The sequence below is a fragment of the Anarhichas minor genome, unplaced genomic scaffold, assembly GCF_050575085.1.
Source record: "Anarhichas minor isolate MPS153535 unplaced genomic scaffold, ASM5057508v1 ptg000136l, whole genome shotgun sequence".
In the NCBI taxonomy this organism is placed as follows: Eukaryota; Metazoa; Chordata; class Actinopteri; order Perciformes; family Anarhichadidae; genus Anarhichas; species Anarhichas minor.
This window is the reverse complement of record NW_027466582.1, coordinates 9859821-9879119: the sequence shown is the minus strand read 5'-3', so window position 1 is coordinate 9879119 and position 19299 is coordinate 9859821. Positions and strand designations below refer to the sequence as shown.

At 40.4% G+C, this 19299-nt stretch overlaps 1 protein-coding gene across 1 annotated transcript; it reads right to left on the bottom strand.

The window, feature by feature from the left end:
• Positions 1 to 2278: 2278 nt before the first annotated feature.
• apobb.1 (apolipoprotein Bb, tandem duplicate 1) lies at positions 2279 to 17986 on the bottom strand. Its single transcript, XM_076084463.1, has 29 exons — positions 17932 to 17986; positions 16940 to 16972; positions 16703 to 16815; positions 16452 to 16597; positions 16191 to 16338; positions 15929 to 16081; positions 15439 to 15563; positions 15245 to 15330; positions 14692 to 15136; positions 14448 to 14562; positions 14219 to 14365; positions 13915 to 14126; positions 13597 to 13792; positions 13322 to 13501; positions 13002 to 13205; positions 12728 to 12895; positions 12426 to 12631; positions 12095 to 12277; positions 11870 to 12000; positions 11546 to 11756; positions 11289 to 11461; positions 10867 to 11015; positions 10663 to 10772; positions 10199 to 10572; positions 3996 to 10016; positions 3793 to 3904; positions 3688 to 3711; positions 3366 to 3549; positions 2279 to 3274 (listed from the first exon to the last, which is right to left on the bottom strand). The coding sequence occupies exons 1-29, from the start codon at positions 17984 to 17986 to the stop codon at positions 2279 to 2281; spliced, it is 11400 nt and encodes a 3799-aa protein (XP_075940578.1).
• Between the last annotated feature and the right edge of the window lie 1313 nt (positions 17987 to 19299).

The following is a 19299-nucleotide window of genomic DNA, read 5'->3' as shown; positions in this document are numbered from 1 at the left end:
AAATAAGAATGATAATTTCTTGCAACTGTAGGAATTAGAAACCTCTTTTCATTACACACACAGAACGTGCAGACCGTGAAGCAATATTCGCTGTATTTGATAAAAAAGTTTATTGGATTAGAATTACAGACTCCTCCTTAAAATACACCTTTAGACTGTGTGTTATTATATTTTTAAAATTTAAATGGCGGGTAAAAATTGATTATAACGGAATTTTTAAAACCCTTTCCGTCAAAATGACATGCAAGGAGGAAGTCTAACTCAACCACTGGCTGCCACCTTATTTAGGTTTTTAGAATCAATATTTAGAATATATATTCTGTCAATTTTTGACAGCCCAAGTGACAGTAGAGATCTAACCGGATAGACTATGCTCAACTGGATGCTGGGCTTTTGTTTGCACATCATAAAAACTATGTCAGAATTCACGATATTGTTTAAATCCTTAGGACACCTATCTCTACCTTTAGGCCACCGTAGTTCTCTGGCACGCTTGGAAAGAGAGAGGGTGAGCTGAGGGGTATTTAGTTGGTAGCAACCTGCCACAAACCAGTATATGCCACTAAAACACACTGTCCCTTTAAGCAGTTATTATCAAACCCTTGCAATAAACAGCATAAACATTTAATATCCGCACAACAGTAGAAAGTAACTAGCACAGTTGCGTTCATGCTCTGCTTGGGTGTCAATGAATGCGCCTGTACTTGACAAATGCACTGAATCCTTGAGACCACTATCAGAATTGAAGTGGATCCCGTGCTGACACGCAGGGATTTTCCCAGATGGGCTTCATAATAAATGTCCCAAAACATTAAAAAAGACGCTAACATAATAAAATATCGAAGGAAATGATTATCTTAGGGAACTAGCAAAATAAAGGCTTGTAGGAAATGGTCACCTTATTAACTGAACTTATAAGAGTCATTTGCATTGGCATTTGGGAACAATCGGACAGTCTATCAGCCATCAGTAGAGGTGGCCTGAATTCACATATCAGGTCATCTTTAATTACTCTGTAGTGCCTCTTGGTGTAGATGGCTCCGCCATGATGACCTACAAAAGTACCGAAGCATATCAGTACACCTGCCTGTTTGAAACACGAAGGCACATGTTTACAGTGTTTTTGTACAGTAATTACTCTCACTGCCAGTAGACAAAGGTTCCCACAGAGAGTTGAAATTTTCTAAATATATGTTTATCTCGAGTGCAAATGAAACCAATCCTCTGTCTGTCTATTAGCCAGACAGACAGACAGACAGGTTGGTTTTATTATTCCCTCTCAAGATGAACTAGTCGTCCTCCCAGTCCCTGATGGCGTATGGACATGGTAATGTCAAACCATCTGATGGCCGCTGAATGCAGCAGCTAACTGGCTAGCTGTCTAGTTATCGATAAAACATATATTATATAGACCTAGGTGTCATAGAAAGTGTTAATGTCTTCAGACACAGGTTAAAAAAATACTGTATGTGCGTGTTGTTCAGCTGTCAGCTCTAGTCTTTGTGAGGCAACAAGAGGTGATGCAAAGTATGACCAGATGGCCTGTACCATAGCTAGTTATTTTAGGTGGGATTGATATATCTGGGCCCTATTTTTTGCAGAGGAATGGGTGTGTTTTATTTACATCTGTTTGGCCTTTGACTGGCAACTTACCAGCCTATTTCTATGTAGATGTCGCTGCTGTACCCATTTTTGTTTCATTATGTGCTCTGATATTGTGTTAATTAGTTAGTGTTGTATTATTTTGTCAGTGTTGGAATTACCTTCACAGTGTATGTGTATATTGTATATGAATGTGATAGGTCTCGTCCCAGTTGCTATAGAAAACTGATTGACCTACTGCATATCTAAATGACAATGTTACACATTTGGTTGACAATGTATTTAGAATACTATATAATTAGTCAGTTTTAAAGATCCTTGGTTATGTCAAAAGTACCACTCACTTCTCGAATCATGGTGCTAAATAAATTCAGTGAGATTCATCTAAACTGTGATGTAACTTTACTAAGCAGGAAATCAGACATTTACAGATTGCATTAATGTATTTTATTGATCATTTTCACTCTTTGCAGGAAGGTGAGTTTCAGTAAAATATTACATTTTCAATGTTTGTACACAATAAACCATCTAAATGAAAATGATATAACATGTACTTCTGTTGAACTTATTGTTATAAATATGGTTAAGAGCTAATTGTCCATACTCCTTCCAAGTATGTGTTTTGAACAGATGGTAGTATTCCCTATGTACTTTGGCCTTATTCTGTTCGGGGTTCTCACTGCTGGAATGGAAATGGAAGGTCAATCTCAAGCCTTCCATCACTAACTTTCATGTAGGTTTGAGCCTCCTCTGAAGCTTGCTGCAGCAAACCATTAACAGTGTTATTGAACTGGTCCACTAAGTAAATGAACATGTCCATAATGTACTCAAATGAATGGTTGAGCTGCTCCATATTTAGGGCAGAGGTCTGGTCAATAATATTCTTTAAGACTGTGAGAAGGTTACGGTAGACAACATTGATGTTAATGAACACTGCATCTAAATAGTCAGACTTGACAGAGTCAACAAGCTCCTGAGATTTCTCAACAATAGCTTTTAGGGTATCACCCATTTTCACTAACATTGTGTCAAGACTCTCCATATGTTTCACAAAGTCCACCAGTTCATCAAAGATGCTCTTGAAAGCTGATTTGAGCTGATCCAAGATCTGGCCTCCAGTGATTGCATCACCAACTGGCATGCGCAATTTCACACTGCTGATCTGCTCAACAAAGGAATTATAGTAGGCCTCCATGTTAGATGAGATAGTCTGGAGGGTCATATCTAGGAAAGCAGCAATGCTGCTGGTCAGCTTTTTCAGGACCACAGGGAGAGTAGTCATCTCATCAGACCCAGGCAGTTTGAACTGTGTTTCTCTCAAGACCTTGACAACAGCATCCAGAAATACCTGGACAGACTTCTGGTACTGGACAATGATGTTCCTGAAGAAGATTGACAGCTGGCTCATTTGAGTGTCATAGTTAATTGCAGCATTATAGGCCTCGCTGATGTGGTTAACAACAAAGTTCTGCAACTCTTCTATTTTGCTTGTGATCTGGTACTTGTCAGCAAACATCGTGAACGTAGAGATGATGGAAGGTAGTCTCATCTTGAGTTGATCAAGCATTACTTTGGGTGCCTCCATGTTGTAGGCAATATGCAGGTTCATCTTAGCAGCATCTTTAGGAGATGATCTGATGACCAACATGTCAACATCAACCTCTGGGGCAGACTGTTAAATAGAAGAAAATAAAATATTATTTTACCTATATTTACATTTTTAGATTTTTAATTTTCCATCGTATGAAAAAGGTCATACTCACAGGACAACGCCCATAGATTCTTGCAATCATCTGAGATGGGACTCCATTGAACTGAAGGCCCAGGAAGCCAGTTGATGGGGTAGATGCTGAGGCAGTGATACTATCTCTGCCAGCAGCATAACGAAGGTTCGCATCAGTGAAAGTAGGACTGGTGATGTCCACATTCAGGGTGTGGCGAGAGTAACTGTTAGAAAAAGAAAGCATTTCAAATATAAAGCCACGATTAATTCTTGACCTGATATTTAATATGAGAGAATCTGACTCATACAGACATAAATGGCCAATGATCAAAAACCAAGGTAAAAAAAACAAACTCATTTACCTGTCGTCAGCCTGACGCTTTTTCCTAAAATTAATTAATACTTTAAACTTTGATCATCAGAAGTAATTATTCAACATATATTGCAAAACAAATGCACAGTATTACCTTAAGGCTTGGGTAATGACATGATTGACATCCATGGTCATGTCAGCATGTCTCAGGACAACTTTGCTGACCATGTTCAGAGCTTCACTCTCAACGTTTACAGTTGTAGAAGCTATTGAAGGAAATATTTTGTAAGACTTAATGCTCAACAATGCTTGCAAAATAAAACAGATAAATGTGTTAGGGGAATTTGATCAACTCACCATCCATGTCATATTCAAAGAGCACAATGACAGAGGTGGCAGAAGACTTTACAGTGACTTTGAAGACAGGAGCATCACCCTCTACTTCTGCTGCCAGGTTTGTGGTGTACAGTGGGCTGACAAACTTGCCGTTGGCAGAAATCTTCTGTTTTGTGCCTGTCACCTGAGCAACGGTTTTCTCAAAGAGGCTGAAGTCACCCAGGCTGCTTGACTGAGACATATCAATCTCAATATCGGCAGTGAAGGAAGAGATTGGGGCAAGATCAATGGTAGCGTGTCCAACATGTTTCCCGTTGGTGTTGAAATTAAACAAGTTTGCCTCGTTGTTGCTAGTATATTTCAGCACTGCATACACACGGTTAAGGGAGGCTTCTACAGCAAGATTCTCATTTACATCCATGGCAATAACTTTGGTGGTGCCTTGGTTCAGCTTGGCATCAGCAATAACCTTGGAGGTGGAGCGTATGCCATCATTATTCAGATACAGATTAATGTCACTATCCAGGACTCCCAAAAGTAGATAGTCTTCAAGCACTGTGCCATCCATGTTGGCCTTTGTAGATGACTCCATGGAAAAATACTCAAAGCTTCCCTCCAGCTTCAGACTGTGGTCAGCCTCTGCCTTTCCAACAGCATTGATCACAGGGAGGTTGATATCTCCCTTCATTCTCAAGGAGGAGACAGCATTTGCTTTGGTTTTAGTGTCTGCAACCAAATTTTGATTTGCCTCCAGGTGGAGTATAGGCAGGACAATCTTTCCAACAGTAGCCACAGAAAGAGCAGTTTCAAAAGTCTCAGTACTCATACTGATGGTGCTGTCATGAGTGCCTTCAATGTGAGCATTTTCAAGGGACAGGGAATTGGCCAACTTGATTCCTCGCTTGGTGGTCAGACTAGTGGTACCATCAAGTTTGGCCTTTAGACCCTCAAACACAGAGGCTGTGGTAGCTCCCAGACGGAACACGAGATCATCCTCAGCATACAGTCCAGCATTGACATTTAGATTAATGATGGCAGACTTGAAAGACATCTCTGTGATCAGATTACCCACAGAGGGAATCTGGATCAGACCCATCATATCAACAAGGGGGGCAGCCTGGCTTTTCTGGTAAACAATCTTGGCATTCACGTCCACTGACTGCTCAGTGGTAGTCAAAATGTTCTTCAATCCAGTCTGCTCATACAAGCTCAGATCACTGATAGCTGGAGTCTTGAAGTCAACAAAAGGCAGGTCTATCTCAGGAATGTTGATGTGTAATGTCAAGAAGTCAAGGTTGGCCTCACTTTCCATGGCAACAAAGATGCCAGCTTCATTTTCATCATTGTCAACAGTGAAGTTGTAGAACATTTTGTACTCATTAAGACGAGCCAGACTTACAGTGTTCATCTTTTGGCTGTTAGGTTTGAAAGTGGCTGAGTAATCATTCTGCAGATCTATCTTAGCAATCAGAGTTTCAAAAATGTTGACCTTGGTATTTCCTTTGTTTTGCAATTCAAAGATAAACTCAACAGGACGGACTACAATGTTGATTCCATTGGACAGGACTCCACTGACTGGACCAACCAGTTCTGTGTCATGGTTTGCTTTCAGCTCAGCTTTCATATCATAAAGGTTAGCATGTCCAGATGCCAAAACAAGACTGTTCTTAATGACTGGTGAATCTGCCTCATTGCGGATATTAAACTTGACGTAGGAAAGGGAGCCAGATTCAGCAGTAATTTGCTGTTTCATCTTTAAGAGGGTTGAGTCTGTGTCACCTGAGAAAGTTAGCGTTGAAATGCTGGGAGTGAGTGACATTTGCAAGTTGCTCTTGTGTGTGCCATCCTCAGCATTGCATTTGCCAGTGCCTGAATTGTCAACTGTTAGAGTGAGGGTGTAGCCATCTTGGTGAACAATTGCTTTCTGAGTTACAGTGGCCTCACTCCTGAGATTGAACATTGGAAGGTCCACTACATGATTGTAAGTTGTATCAAGAGAGGCAGACATTCCTTCTTCCATAGCAATAAAGGCTGTGTTCATTATGTCAGCAGTGTAAGGTGAAGTGATAACCTTAATTGCAGTTTTGCCTTGGGCCTGGGCTGATGGACCATAGAGAGTTACAGATGCCTGATGTTCAACACCAAGAGCAAGATGGTTGAACTTCAGAGTCTCTGCAAGGACAACACGACTCATTTTTGGGATTGCAATACGAGCAGTGGAATCAAGTTTGTAATTAAGAATTTCAAAACTTGGAGATGTGGCCTGGGAAGTAAGGAATCCAGTGAATTGAGGCGTCATTTCACTTTCAGTGGAGTTCTGGAACTCAGCAGAAGTCTTGATGTTGTAGATGGGAGTTTGGAATTTGATCTCGCCATAGAGTTTACCAAAGCATGGGACCATGATCTGATTTGGAATAGTTGGCAGTGTGATCGCAGGAAGCTGAAGAGACTTGACAAGCTTTTCTACGGGAACTTGTGGGATGGCAGGGAATGAGATCTCAGGAAAGCTGATATCTGGGAAGGTCATCTCAGGCATAGAAGGAAGATAGTTCATTGTGAGGTCTCCAAAGAAAGCATCCAAATCAGGTATTTTGATCTCAAAGTTGACAATGAAATCAAAAAGGTCAATGATTCTCTGCTTGATGTCATCAAAGGAAATTGTGGTGGCTTTCACAGTATAGAGGCCAAGGATGGTGAACTCAGGGATGTCCAGCTGTGTTGGGATTTCAAACTGTTTAAGCTCATCCATGCTGAACTTCACAGTGGGCACAACAAGGTCAGTGAGAGGAACGATGAAGGATGGTGTATTCAACTCCGCTTTCTTAAGTTCAATAATCAGCCCTTCAATGATCTGCTGAATCTCGCTGAAAATTTGTTCAGGTACAAAGTTCTTAATCATCTGAACTGTAGAGGTGAAGATATCAGTTACCACATTGATGACTCTAGTGTAGTATTTTCTCACAAAGCCAAAGTCAATCTGCGCTTTGACATCCAGATCTGTAATTGTCTGTTTCATAAATTCAGCAAATGTCTTAACGCTGTCAAACACAACACGGTCAATGATGTCCTTTACAGATTTAATCATTTCTGCAGCTTTGATTTCTCTCAGGTTTTCCATTAAGCCTTTGACAGAAGATAATGCAAGGTTGACAAAATCTCTTGTGGCCTCAAGTTTCTGGGGGATTTCAAAACTCCTGATTAGCTCATTCACAGAAACTGTGTAATCGGCAATAATTTGATTAGCATATTCCACAAATTCATTATAATCCAATGTCCTCAGCTTTTGCGTAAGAGTTTCAATATACACATTCAGCTGTTGAATTATATCATCAATCTCGGTTGTTTTCAAATAGTTAATAGCACCCTGAAAGACTTCCATGAATTTGGTAGGGATGTCTGCGTCCTTCACCATGTTCACCACAGCCCTGATAGTTTCCTCAATTTTGAACTGCTTGATGAGCTCAACAGCCTTTTCCAAGACAGCCTCAACTTTTTTGTCAACCTCAAACTTTGCAATCAACTCCCTCATCTTGGCATAGAATGTGTTGATCTTACCTAGGATGTCAAGGTCCTGAATAATTTCCTTAATGGAATCTATTACATCGCTTAAAATCTCTGCGGGAATCTGACTCACTAGTTTCTCAATTTTAGCTTTAAGGTTGATGGACGAAATTAAGAACTTCAAATCAGCAACACATCGTTGCATGTTAAAGTGCTTGATCATGTATTTAATATCCCTCATGATTATCATTAGGTTGGCCTTGAAACCATACTTGGAATTAATATCACGCAGGAATGGAATGCTGCTGCCACTGAGCTTGTCCAAATGAATCTGGTCGATAACCTCCATCATGGTATCAATCACATGTACAACCATAGCCTTGATGTCATACTCCTCATTAATGGCATTCAGCTGTTCCTGGATCTTCTGAATGAGGGTTTCTGGCAGGGTGCCACTAACAATAATCTCTTTCACCATACCAGCAAAGTGTTGGATGTAAAGAGTAAGATCAGCCAACAGGTTTTCAACAGTAACCTTCAGGTTTCTCAAAGATGCTTCCACATCCTCCATGGAAATTACATAATCCTGGGTAAGATCACTGAAATACTGCTTCAGCTGAACAACCTTGCCTTCGATATTCAGTTCAGAAACAAAGTCGCTTACATACTGGGGAAGAGCTTCTAGTTTAGCCTTTATCTCGTCATTGTTGATGTAGTCATGCAATACCTCTGCAACATGCACAACAACACCCTTGATGGTTTCCAAGAATGCAGGCAGATTTTCAATCAGAGGGAACTGAATAATTTGACTGTCTGTGTTCTTGTCATACTTGACAAAGGAAGAGATGGTGAATTGCTGGTTCTCCGTGGATTCTGCATTGAGCATGTTTGTGAGGATGGTACCAGAAACCTCAATTCCAGTTCTCTCAGCAGTGTTGTAAACACTCATGTCCTGATTAAAGGCATGCTCATTCATCTTAGACTTCATTCTAAAACTGGTCTTCTGCTCTGGGAGTGACAGAACAGTATCCATCTTGTTATCAAATGTGGTCTCAAGAGCAAAACCGGTGTCTAGCTGCTGGTTTATTGATGCTCTGCATTCATGTGAGGTAGCAAAAGCCAGGGGTTGTGCTTTAAGGAGGAACTTGCCATAAAGCTGGGCACTATGCTTTCCATACATGGTCATGTCTCCATCAGCATTGAAAATGGCATCAAGGTTGAAATCGAAAGGAACAATGCTGCAACGGATGGTGTGGTCAAAGCGCATTGGCTGTGAGTTGAAGCGGGCGTCATTGGTGATCCTGGCAGCAAGACCGACAACCTCAAGCTCGGTGTTGTGGCTCATGTGTGTTCCCAAGAGTTTTCCAGTGGTGCTGCATTTTGCATTTGCCGTCATATCAACATAATTTACCTGATAGGTGTGCTTGATCTCTTCCTCACCATAGATGGCTTTCAGGCTTCCAGTCAGGTCCATCTTGTAGAGCTCTGCCTGCAGCTGAGCCTCATTATTGAAGCTGGCCGCCAGAAGGTTCAGATTGTTTTTAACATTTGCAGAGGCAGTGTAGGGTTTCATGTCGACAGTGATATCATGAGTGTAAGTGGCATACTCACTGGCGGTGGCTTCAGCCTTTGAGTTAAAGTCAAGGCTAGAAAGAGTGATGGTCAGAGTATTGGCATTATCAACCTTGATGTCACGCATTGCAGCCTTGTTGGTAATGGATAGAGAAGCCATTGAAGCATCAAGTCCAGCATTAAAGGTGTTTTCCAAGGACAGGGGGCTCTGGAGGGTGGTTGTTCCACTTGTGGTCAAACCGTCCGTGTTCATTTTCAGGGTAGCCTTGTGAGTAGCCTCATTATCAAGGAGCTTCATGGTGGCATCGCTGTTTACTGCCAGACCATTGACATCAAGAGAGGCAGTCAAAAGAGAGTAAACACGGTTTTCAGAGTGGTCTGCATTTGTCTCCATTCTCATGAGGACTTCACCAGCACCAGCAGAGGATTCAGCCTGGTTACGGATCTTTATACCAAGAGCAAGGGCATTTGCATCACATTTCAGTGACAGCTTGCTATCTTTGAAGGAAAGCTCAGCAACATGGGTCAAGGTGTCTTCAAAGGCATTGGTGTTGGACACAACTGACAATTCACCATTGGCAAGAGATGCTGCAATTTTGTTCTGGACCTTACCAATTGTGGAGTCAAACTGAACAGTAGTATCAATATTTGCTTCTGGCCTGAATGGGAAGATGGTGAATGACTGGGTTGAAATGGTCTTGCCATACATGGGTCCAGCCGTTACTGTTCCCTCAAATTTGCTATCAGCAGAAATTTCTTCAGTGTTGATTCCAGTCATGCAAGTGTGCTCTAGTGTAATATGAAGACCCAATGGGCTTGTGGCTTCAATCTTGCTGCTTGATTTCAAATTGATTTTGTCTGTGATGGTTACATCCTCAACAATATTAACCGTGGCTTCGAGGAATTTATGTGCCAAAGAGCTTTTCAATTCGGCCTTGATGGAATCAGTGGTGGCCAACATTCCAGAGCCTACATGAAGCACAAAAGAAGAACAGATGATTTATAGCTTGATAACAGATATTTTCACTGTAATACTGGAACCAAAATTAATTCACATCTTTTAACATCAGTATGAGTTGAAAACTGCAACTGAAAACTGTTGTACCTAGATTGAACATTGCATAATTTGAATGATATTTATTATTAAATACCTTTAATATTTATTGAGAGGATGTCAAGTGGGGAGGTTCCTGTCACATTAAACTTAGCTGAGTAGCTTGGTGTTTCCACAACATCTTTCCCAGCAGCCATTGAGGCCTCCATGTCATATAGGTTGCTCTTCATCAGAGTTGACACCTCAGCCTTTCCAAAAAGAGGAATGGACAAAGTAAAGCTCTCGGGGACAACAAGGCCTGGGATGGGAATTTTCATGGAGACGATCTCCAGTCCAAACTGAGGTAGAGACACGGCAGGTGTGGTCAAAGCTGGTGGGAAGTGAAGCTCTTTTGTTGACTTTCCGCCAAGAAGTAGAGGGATATTAATGGTGAACTGCTCGTTGTTGAAATAGTAGACAGCCTTTGTCTCACTGTTATAAGGACAAAAGTAAAATGCATAAATATTTTGTAAAATAAAGCAAGTGACTTTAAACATTCACCCCAGAGTTGTTCTCACTTACGTATTCAGGAACAGTGTCTCTGGCAGGGAAATCTCAGGCATATCAGGCACTCTGAAGTTCTGAATGTAAGGTAATTCAGCACCGTACTTTTCCATGTAGTTGTTTCCTGCCTAAGAAAACAATAACCAGTATTTATTAATTCTCAACATTAAAAATCAGAACATAAGAGAAACTGTGAATACTTTTTAAATCGAAGATTCATACCTCCACAAACTTCTTGAAGATGTGACGGACTTTCATGTCAGTCTGCCCCACTTGCATGTCAAGAAGTTGGTTGCCATACTCAGCAGTTGACAAGCTGGTGGTGTCAGTGTTCGCTTCAGACTTGAACTCAACCTCAAATTTGCTGTCATCTGCAACAATAGAGAACAATGAATGGAATCCAAAAACATGAGGTAATATTCCTTTAATCCCCCGGTTAAATTACTCTACAAATGAATCAAATTTGGCATTTTCTCTGAGGCAAAATGGCCCCATATTATGGGTCCTGAATTTTAACCATAATTCTTAAATGCCAGATGTAGCTCAATTCAGGATGTGACCCAGGTTTATATGAAACTGTCAAAAAAGCAAGAACTATTAAATCAATTTGCATGTAATATTCTGGAAAATAACTGGAAAATTACCATATTTCATTGCAATTTTCTGCTCAAAGTGTGCAGCCATGATCTTGATTTCACTCTCAAGCTCCAATTCTAATTCCTCATCACGTTTCATGTTGGCTGTGATGGTGGCATCAGCATTGATTGAGGGGACAAGAAGTTGGACTTGCAGCATACCCTCCTTCATGGCCTTCAGACTGAAAAATGTGGCAGTGAGTTAGCATACTGTCAATTGTAAGGATGACATTAATGTTAATGAGGATTTATGGTTGATTTCTTACTTGGCACGGCCAACAAGAGAGAGCTGAGGGATGTTCTTGTTAATGAGGTCAAGAGAAATAGAGTGAGTTCCTTTGCCCTTAGTGTTTCCATCAACAACACCCAGCCTGAGTCCAGCCTCCACATCGTAGTCAGGGATTTGGATGTCAGCTGTGATGACATTCTTTCTTCTGTTATATTTCATGATTGCTCTGGCTTCAGTGGGCTCTGAACCTGTTGTTGACCAACAAATATATTAATATTATATAACCTCCGTAAACCTTTTTGGCCACTTGAGCCACTAAGAAGACAGAAAGGGGTATCATACTGTTCATATTATACTTTACCTTCAGCCCTCAGAACTAACTTCACAGAGTCAACCTTCTGCCGGCCCTCTTCTCCCTCTCTGAGGAGCTCATAGGCAACAGTGGCGGTGTACTCAGCGACTTCACCAGTAGGATGGAGTTCCACAGCAAATCTATGTAGATAATTCAGATAATTAGCCAATATTGATAAGTAATTCATTTTTTTAAAGAAAATGATATGCTGGTGGTTTGGAAAGTCTTGCTTACTGGCTGTCTCCAGTGATGGGGAAGTAGGGGGCTGTCTCCTGAGAATAGGCATCAATGTACTGCAGAGCAGTGCAATATTTCATTCCAGCGAAGAAAGGAGTGCACTCGTGCACATCAACCTTGTCCATCACCATAGGGGGGATGGTCTTCACTTCTGATCCAGTCACTGCCACCAGGGTGTTTCTATATGTTAAATGTATAAAAGTTAGAATGCAGCTTAAATTGTTTGAATCTAAATGTAGAAAAATTGAAATTGTTGTAATCCAAGATATAAAATACCCTAAATTACTTCCTGCCTGTTGCGTTTTCCAAAAGTTCTACTTAGACTTACGTCATTTTGATGAGCTTAATTGGACTTGTTGGAGCAGGGATGGTCAGCTTAACATTGTCACGTGCCATGGAGATCTTAGCCCTGAGCCCACTTTCATGGAAAAAGTTGCTGTGCATCTCTAATCCAGAGTTGACATATTCAGGGATGTAGGAGCCAATTTGAGATACAAACTCAATGCTAGCGGAGGGCATGAAGTTCACTTCACTCTGTGTGGACACATAGGAGAAATGTAAAGAGTTGTGTTGATGCTATTCATTGTGAAAAAGTATTGCTGGAATTTAAACACATTTATGGATTATTACCATGTCACGAGCAACCTGAAGTCCACCCTTGATACCAGGGCTGAAAGTACCAGACATTGTAATCCTCAGAGGCACACCAGTGACAGTAGGCAGGAAGAATTCATTGTCCATGAAGATGTAGTGGGCAAAAATTGTGTTGTCAGCCTTGGTCATCAGTGCCATCATGATCTGTGGCAAATAAAGATACACATGGGACATTAAAATCATAGACAAGGAAATACTTAATGAAATAATTCTTTGATTGTCAACTATGCTCTTAAAAACAGGTCCTTACATCAGTTGGGAACATTTTGAACATGCTGTCAAACATCATGGCAGCAGAGTAGGCCATCTCCTCCATTTCGTTGGTCCTCAGATATCCCAGCTCATTTCCCAAAAGTCTCAGATAAACCATGGCCTCTGGAGACTGTGCCGCCTTCAATTCCCTCACGAGTTTGTTGAGGTTGCGTCCAATCTCCCTCATCAGGTTCTGGGAGGCCTAAACATAGATTTTAACACTTTCTTAGAATCATTTTCCTGAAACATTACTGAAACATTAATCATCATGATTACAGTTGTTTTAGTCATGTGTACAAAACAGATTGGTCTGAGTACCTGTCTCTTCATCCTGTCCTTCTTCAGAGCAGGGAGTATGTTCTGCAGGATCTCATTGACACTGAGTGGCATGTTTTCAGATACAAAGTACATTGTCTTCAGGCCAGTGTCGGGGAAGAAGCCATTCTTTCCAAAGAGGGCATCAACGGTTGGCTCAAATCCTTTTCCCTCCATACCAATCTGTAAAGGTGATACATTTTTCACTGTCACAAATCAGCTTCCTGAAAAATTGTTTCAAAGCACAATTTGGAATGAAAAAAGCTCAAAATATTTACCTCCATCATGTCGATGTCATAACCAAATGCCTTCAGAGTCATTTCAAGCATGACCTCCTTGGGCAGATAACTGGTATCCTCAAAGATCATGTTGCCCTCCACAGATCCGATCTTGTAGTTGCGAGAGAACTTGGTGGGGTCCATTGTGGCACCGACCTCATTACCCTGCAGCGCACCTTGAATCTTCTCTCTCAGTCTGTTAAAAAATAATCAAATATTACTGTTAAATGTCTGATGGCGATCAAATCGTACTTACCATGTCGTAAAACAACAAATTTAAGAAATATAAATATACATTTTAAACTTCTTTTCACTTACTCTTGAGTCTCTGGCACAGTTGAGGACAAAATGTTGGTAATGTGGGAGATCACAAAGCTCTTGACTTGTTTGTCCTGCTCATTGGGCAAGGCATCAGCCAGCTGGGCCAGTTCAGTGCTCTGGGGGTCCTTCATAAGTACCAGATATGCAGCAATACGCTTTTGCATGGGGCTGGTGCTGTCCAAAAGCACCTGCATGAGAATCTCTCTGCCCTGTGACCAATAGACATCAATTAAATGAGTATACAGTAGAAATAATTATTCCGATTTTATTATTTTCAAACCTTTGAAATAGTTTAACTTGCCTCTTCAGGGACGGGAGTCAGCCTGAACACTTGGATGGCAGCCTGCTGCACAGCCAGGGAAGCAGTAGGTTGGTTCACACACTGGATCACAGCAGATCTGAGTGCGGGGCCAGCAGATACCAGAGCTGGAGCCATGTTTCCAACAACCTAGAATCAAAAGACACATTGATATTGGGCTCCTTGGTGTTGGCAGTCATTTCAATTGTGACTAATACGGAAGGTCACCCACTCTCAATGTCAAGAAAGTGTTGTCCTTATCACCAGAACAGTCACCCAACTGGGCAGCCATGAATTCAGCAACAGAGTAAATCTCGGGGATCAGCTTTCCCTCAGCTTTGTAAAACCTGTTGGAAAAAAAAGATATTTAGAATAAAATGCCTGCATACCCTTTTTAAATAAAAAGGGGAAATGTTTGCTGATGTATTACGTTAAATTCAGATATTAAATCTTGACTGATGATTAACTTCACTCACCTCTTGACAACATTGCTCAGGGCATACATGATGGGCTTGCTGGGCTTGTATTTGGCCATCTCGAGCATGTCATGGATCAGGAGGGCAGAGGGATTGGATATGAGTCCCATAGCAAAAACACCGGCATCTACCTCGAGTGAGGAGCCGTCAAAAGTCCTGAGGATCTGCATGATGGCGCTGCTGCACTCAGGGGTTCCACACTGGGCCAGAACCTGGTAGGTCAGGAGACGGGACACAACAAGAGCCTCAGGAATGCTGGTGCTCAGGGTCTCAGTCTTCATTCCACGGACCATGGTGACTAGCTTGTGGAAGAGGTGGGCCCTCTTCTCACCCTCAGTCTCGGGCAGAGTGGCCAGTTCTCTCAGGAGGTTGAGAGCTGCATCTTTATCCTGGATAACACTCTTATCCTCGACAGTGTCCATGTGAAGACCCTTGACAATGTCACCTGTGATACACAAGCAACATGGTTATAATGCCTTAATCTTACCTTTAGTGACCTTACTAAAATAATTAACTCTATATCAAAAGTATACAAATCAAACAAAGGGCTTACTGTGTTCAAAGACTCTGTCATTGTGAGGAGAGACCTGCACTAAAGTCAGTTCTTGCTTTCCAACATTGGTAACTCCATATTCTCCACTGTAGGAAAAAATACATGCTTAAAAATACTGTTTATGGCTTGTTCAAGAAATATCAGTATATACACTGTTATGAGCATTTTATAGTCAAATAGAAGGTCGGATTTACTTGTGAGAGTAGGGAATGATGATGTGATTCTCTGTGCAGGACCCAGAGGTCATGTGTTTCTTCTCATTGTCAAACTTGTAGTTGCAGGTCTGGGAGCTTCTGACCATCTGGGCAAGAGGGTAGTGCTGGAAATAGACAAATAATCATATTAATGCAGTGAATGGAAGTAAAAGAGTAGAATAGTTTGAGCTGCACTTCCCAGATACCACTTGTCAATTAAATATACTTTGTGTTGCAGTTGAATCTGTTTTAGCCTTTTCTAACAATGTTGCTACAACAGCTCAGATTAACTGATACAAAAGTTACTCTTGCTTCTTTCACAAGCATAAGATTCCTATTCGTGCACTATGGGGATTTTGATCCAAGACTGGATGTATAGGACAGTAAATGGGACAAGTGTAAAAGCTTACATGAAGTAGTTATTTATTTAATCAACTTTTGAAGATGTGTCTGAATGTTCATGTTGTTACCACGGACAATTGGATCTTACCATGCCAGAGATAAGTGCCAGTGGGCTGGTGTGATCTCTCAATGGGACAAATTTGTCACATCTGGACAGGTCCCTCTTCAGGCTGATGTCAGTTGCAATGTCCTCTCTAGCGTTGACAGTGTAAGAGGTCTTGCACTTGCCGTGAATAGTAGGCTGAAATAGAAGATCCGGGGAGAAACAATTTTAAGCATTGTTTTCTTTGAAGTGGGTACAAAAATATGCAGATTTTAAAGCATTTTCTTGGTTAATTAAAGTACTGTACCATGTTTTTGTTCTTGTCTTCTTCCAGCAGAGGCACAGCCAGGGCAGAGATGATACCCCTCTTGATGTTCAAAATGGTTGTTGTCTCACCATCCTCAGGGTACAGCTTCACATCGTACACACCCTCAACCACAACCTTCAGAGGATACCTAAAAAAAATATGTGATATTTGAGCTTGATTATCAGTGCAAATCCTCCAAAAATATCAGATTGACAATGAATTTTTTTTTTTGATTTAAGGGATTTTTATAAAGTAACATACTTCTCCATCTCAGCAGCAAAGGCATCAGAGCTTGGTGCAGGACCGAACACAGGGCTTCCGTCTGCGTCCATGTAAACCACCTCACTCAGGGTACAGCCAGTGGTGCGGACGATGAAACTGCAAGTCTGAGGTACTTCAATTTCAACCTGTGAGAAAGGGTAAATTTTTTTTTTAATCTCACTCTGAGAAATTTAAGATAGAAAAAGAAAAATCTGATGACTAAAGATGATTGTGAAAGATCTTTCTCCTACCGCGCAAGAGGCCCTGGGTCCGTTTTTGAGCTGTGAGGCTCCGTTGATGGCATTCAAAGATTCAGCTTGATATTCATATTCATACTTGTGTAGGGTCTTGTACCTTTCGGCCACTAGAAGAGAAAATCAATGTTAAGAAGAGATTTTGTATGCAAAGGCCATCTTTTTCTACTCCCGAAAACAAATAGTCAATATGTTGACTGTATGTCAACACAAAAATGTTACTTATTAACTTACGCAGGCAGGTCGGCTGATCTTCATCTTGAGCAACTGTTAAGAAAACAAATAATTTATTATTTAGTAACTGTAATGCAACTGACTACAACTACCACTACTGTTACTACACTAATCCATAGGTCCTCGCTCATAATATTATTATACCATGTCTCCACAAAGGTGGGTAATATTTCACATAAATGACACATTTTTTTATTATATTTTCAAAGTTTATTATAATGTACTTTCAACCACGGCATTCTTCTGTCTAAGTTGTCTACATTCAGTTGTTTTAAACAATCTAATTAGCTTTGAGAGCATTACTAATTTTAGTTTTTTTCAAATTAGTTTTCAAGTGTTTACGGTCTAGCCCAAGAGCATCTTTCCAGACATATCCCAGAACAGGACAGTAACTAGGAGCTTGGTGAATGGCAACTGTAAAATACGACACGGTAGATCTAAATTTGGATAATCAGCTTTCTCTATAAAGGGCTGTCAACTCTAGAGCACATTGCCAACTGAAATCAAATTAATTCAACACATAATTAATAAAGAGTTGGCTGAAAGCAAACCAGAGCTATAGCCAGTATATGCTTATTGCACTTTAAATAAAATAAAAGGTGTATGTGTATTGTTGAATCGTGGTATTTATTTGTATTTCCAAATTTGTGGTGCATTTTATGATTGTGATATCTTTATATTTTACATTTACAGTACATGAAAATCCCCACAAGGGACATGAGTTGAAAATGGGCAAAAGCTATAAACTGCAGAACATCAGTGTAATGCTCTGTGTTGGAGCTATGTTAAATTGCATTGTCCCTGTCATATGAAATTAATTGAAATTAAAATATTTGGTAAAGGAATGCAAAACAATTGAGGATTTAATTATTTGCGGCAAAAGTTAATAGTCACACAGCAAATAAAAAATAAAACCATTACAGTGTTAAACTACGTACTACTTTAAACTTTATGTACAATGCTCAAAGAAATGCTTTCTAAGAAGTACTTACAAGCCAAGGCAGATGTGCAGAGGAGCAGCAAAAGGCAGAGCTGTGAATCCCTCATGATGGATTTCTTGAAGCTCTCTCCCTTGTTATTGGCGAGTACTCAGACGAGACTGATTTCTTAACTTCAGCTCGGGGCTTTTATACCCTCAGCTGGGCTCTATCAGGGGACTGGAAGGCACAGACGGTGCTTTGAACGCTCAAAGTCCACTCCACCCTCCTGTGTGGAGGGACAAAGGCAAAAGGTTTATTGAGGGTCTCATTGCTCAAAGCGTCCAATCCTGTTAAATCTTCAAAATTACCTCTTTTGGCTGCATTAATGATGCTTTTTATGGATATTTAAATGCTCGTAAGACATTGGATGAGATATATTGATCGATTAAAGCACATTAAAGCTTAGCCTTATCAGATACTGCTGGTTTTATAATACTTCAGTCTAATATAAGTGAGATAACCATGAAGAGCCGTTGTGTGGTCACAAGGCTTCTACTTTTTTCAGACATATCTAGGCCCATTTTTTGGCATTCATAAAAGAAGTGTTGCAGTCGGTTGAATAAGCCACTTTCAGGGAAAGTTTATATCTGTGAACTTCTTCTGTAACAATGCAATACAATGAAGTTAACAAGCTAACAGCTTGAGTGTAAATTGGGTCACTGATAAAGTCATTAGTGACCACTGAGTGATCAAGGCGTGCTCCAAACACAGTCTCCCTAGATGTGAAAAAGATGATTAACTTGTCACTAACTTTACCTGTCAATGGTATTGACCAATAAAACAAACCAAATTCAGCATTTTGTCCCTTATGTAAATGTTGTATTAGTCCTTTATTGTTTGTTTGGTCATTTTATTTACTGGTTTAATTAACAGGGAAAATGCACATTAATAAACATTGCTGTTAATACACCAGAGTTACGAAAAACGTTATCTGTAATCTTTACAACATTTCATTAATATCTTTATGTACTTTTATTAAACACACATTAGAACTATAATCACTCTTTAAAATAGGAATGTGGCTAGTTTTAATAGTTAAAATATTTGTAGATGTAGTACTTACAGTGTAGTACCTGGTAAAAGAGTTTGATGATTGTTGTTCTGCTTCCACTGCCACAAGCCGAACTGAAAACAGTGAAAACATTTGCTGAGCATCAATATGGTTTAGATGATGACCTTTGATCTACAAAGATTCAAATGTTAACGCAGAGTTTGATATGGGACGGCAGGTACAGCAAATGCAGCAAATAAAGAGCAATAACTTTGAATTTGCTGAAGTATTTTCCTTTTATTTGAACTGTTTTATTGTTTAGTTTATTTTTCATAACTACATTTGAACATTGTGTCGCAATGGTCTGATGCAATATCCATCGGGACCTT

Coding starts and splice junctions, on each gene's coding strand:
- apobb.1 (XM_076084463.1), bottom strand. CDS start 17,986: ATGAGGGATTCACAGCTCTGCCTTTTGCTGCTCCTCTGCACATCTGCC. Junction 16,973..17,931: donor CTGCACATCTGCCTTGGCTT/GTAAGTACTTCT, acceptor TTTTCTTAACAG/TTGCTCAAGATGAAGATCAG. Junction 14,127..14,218: donor TGACTCCCGTCCCTGAAGAG/GCAAGTTAAACT, acceptor TATTGGTCACAG/GGCAGAGAGATTCTCATGCA.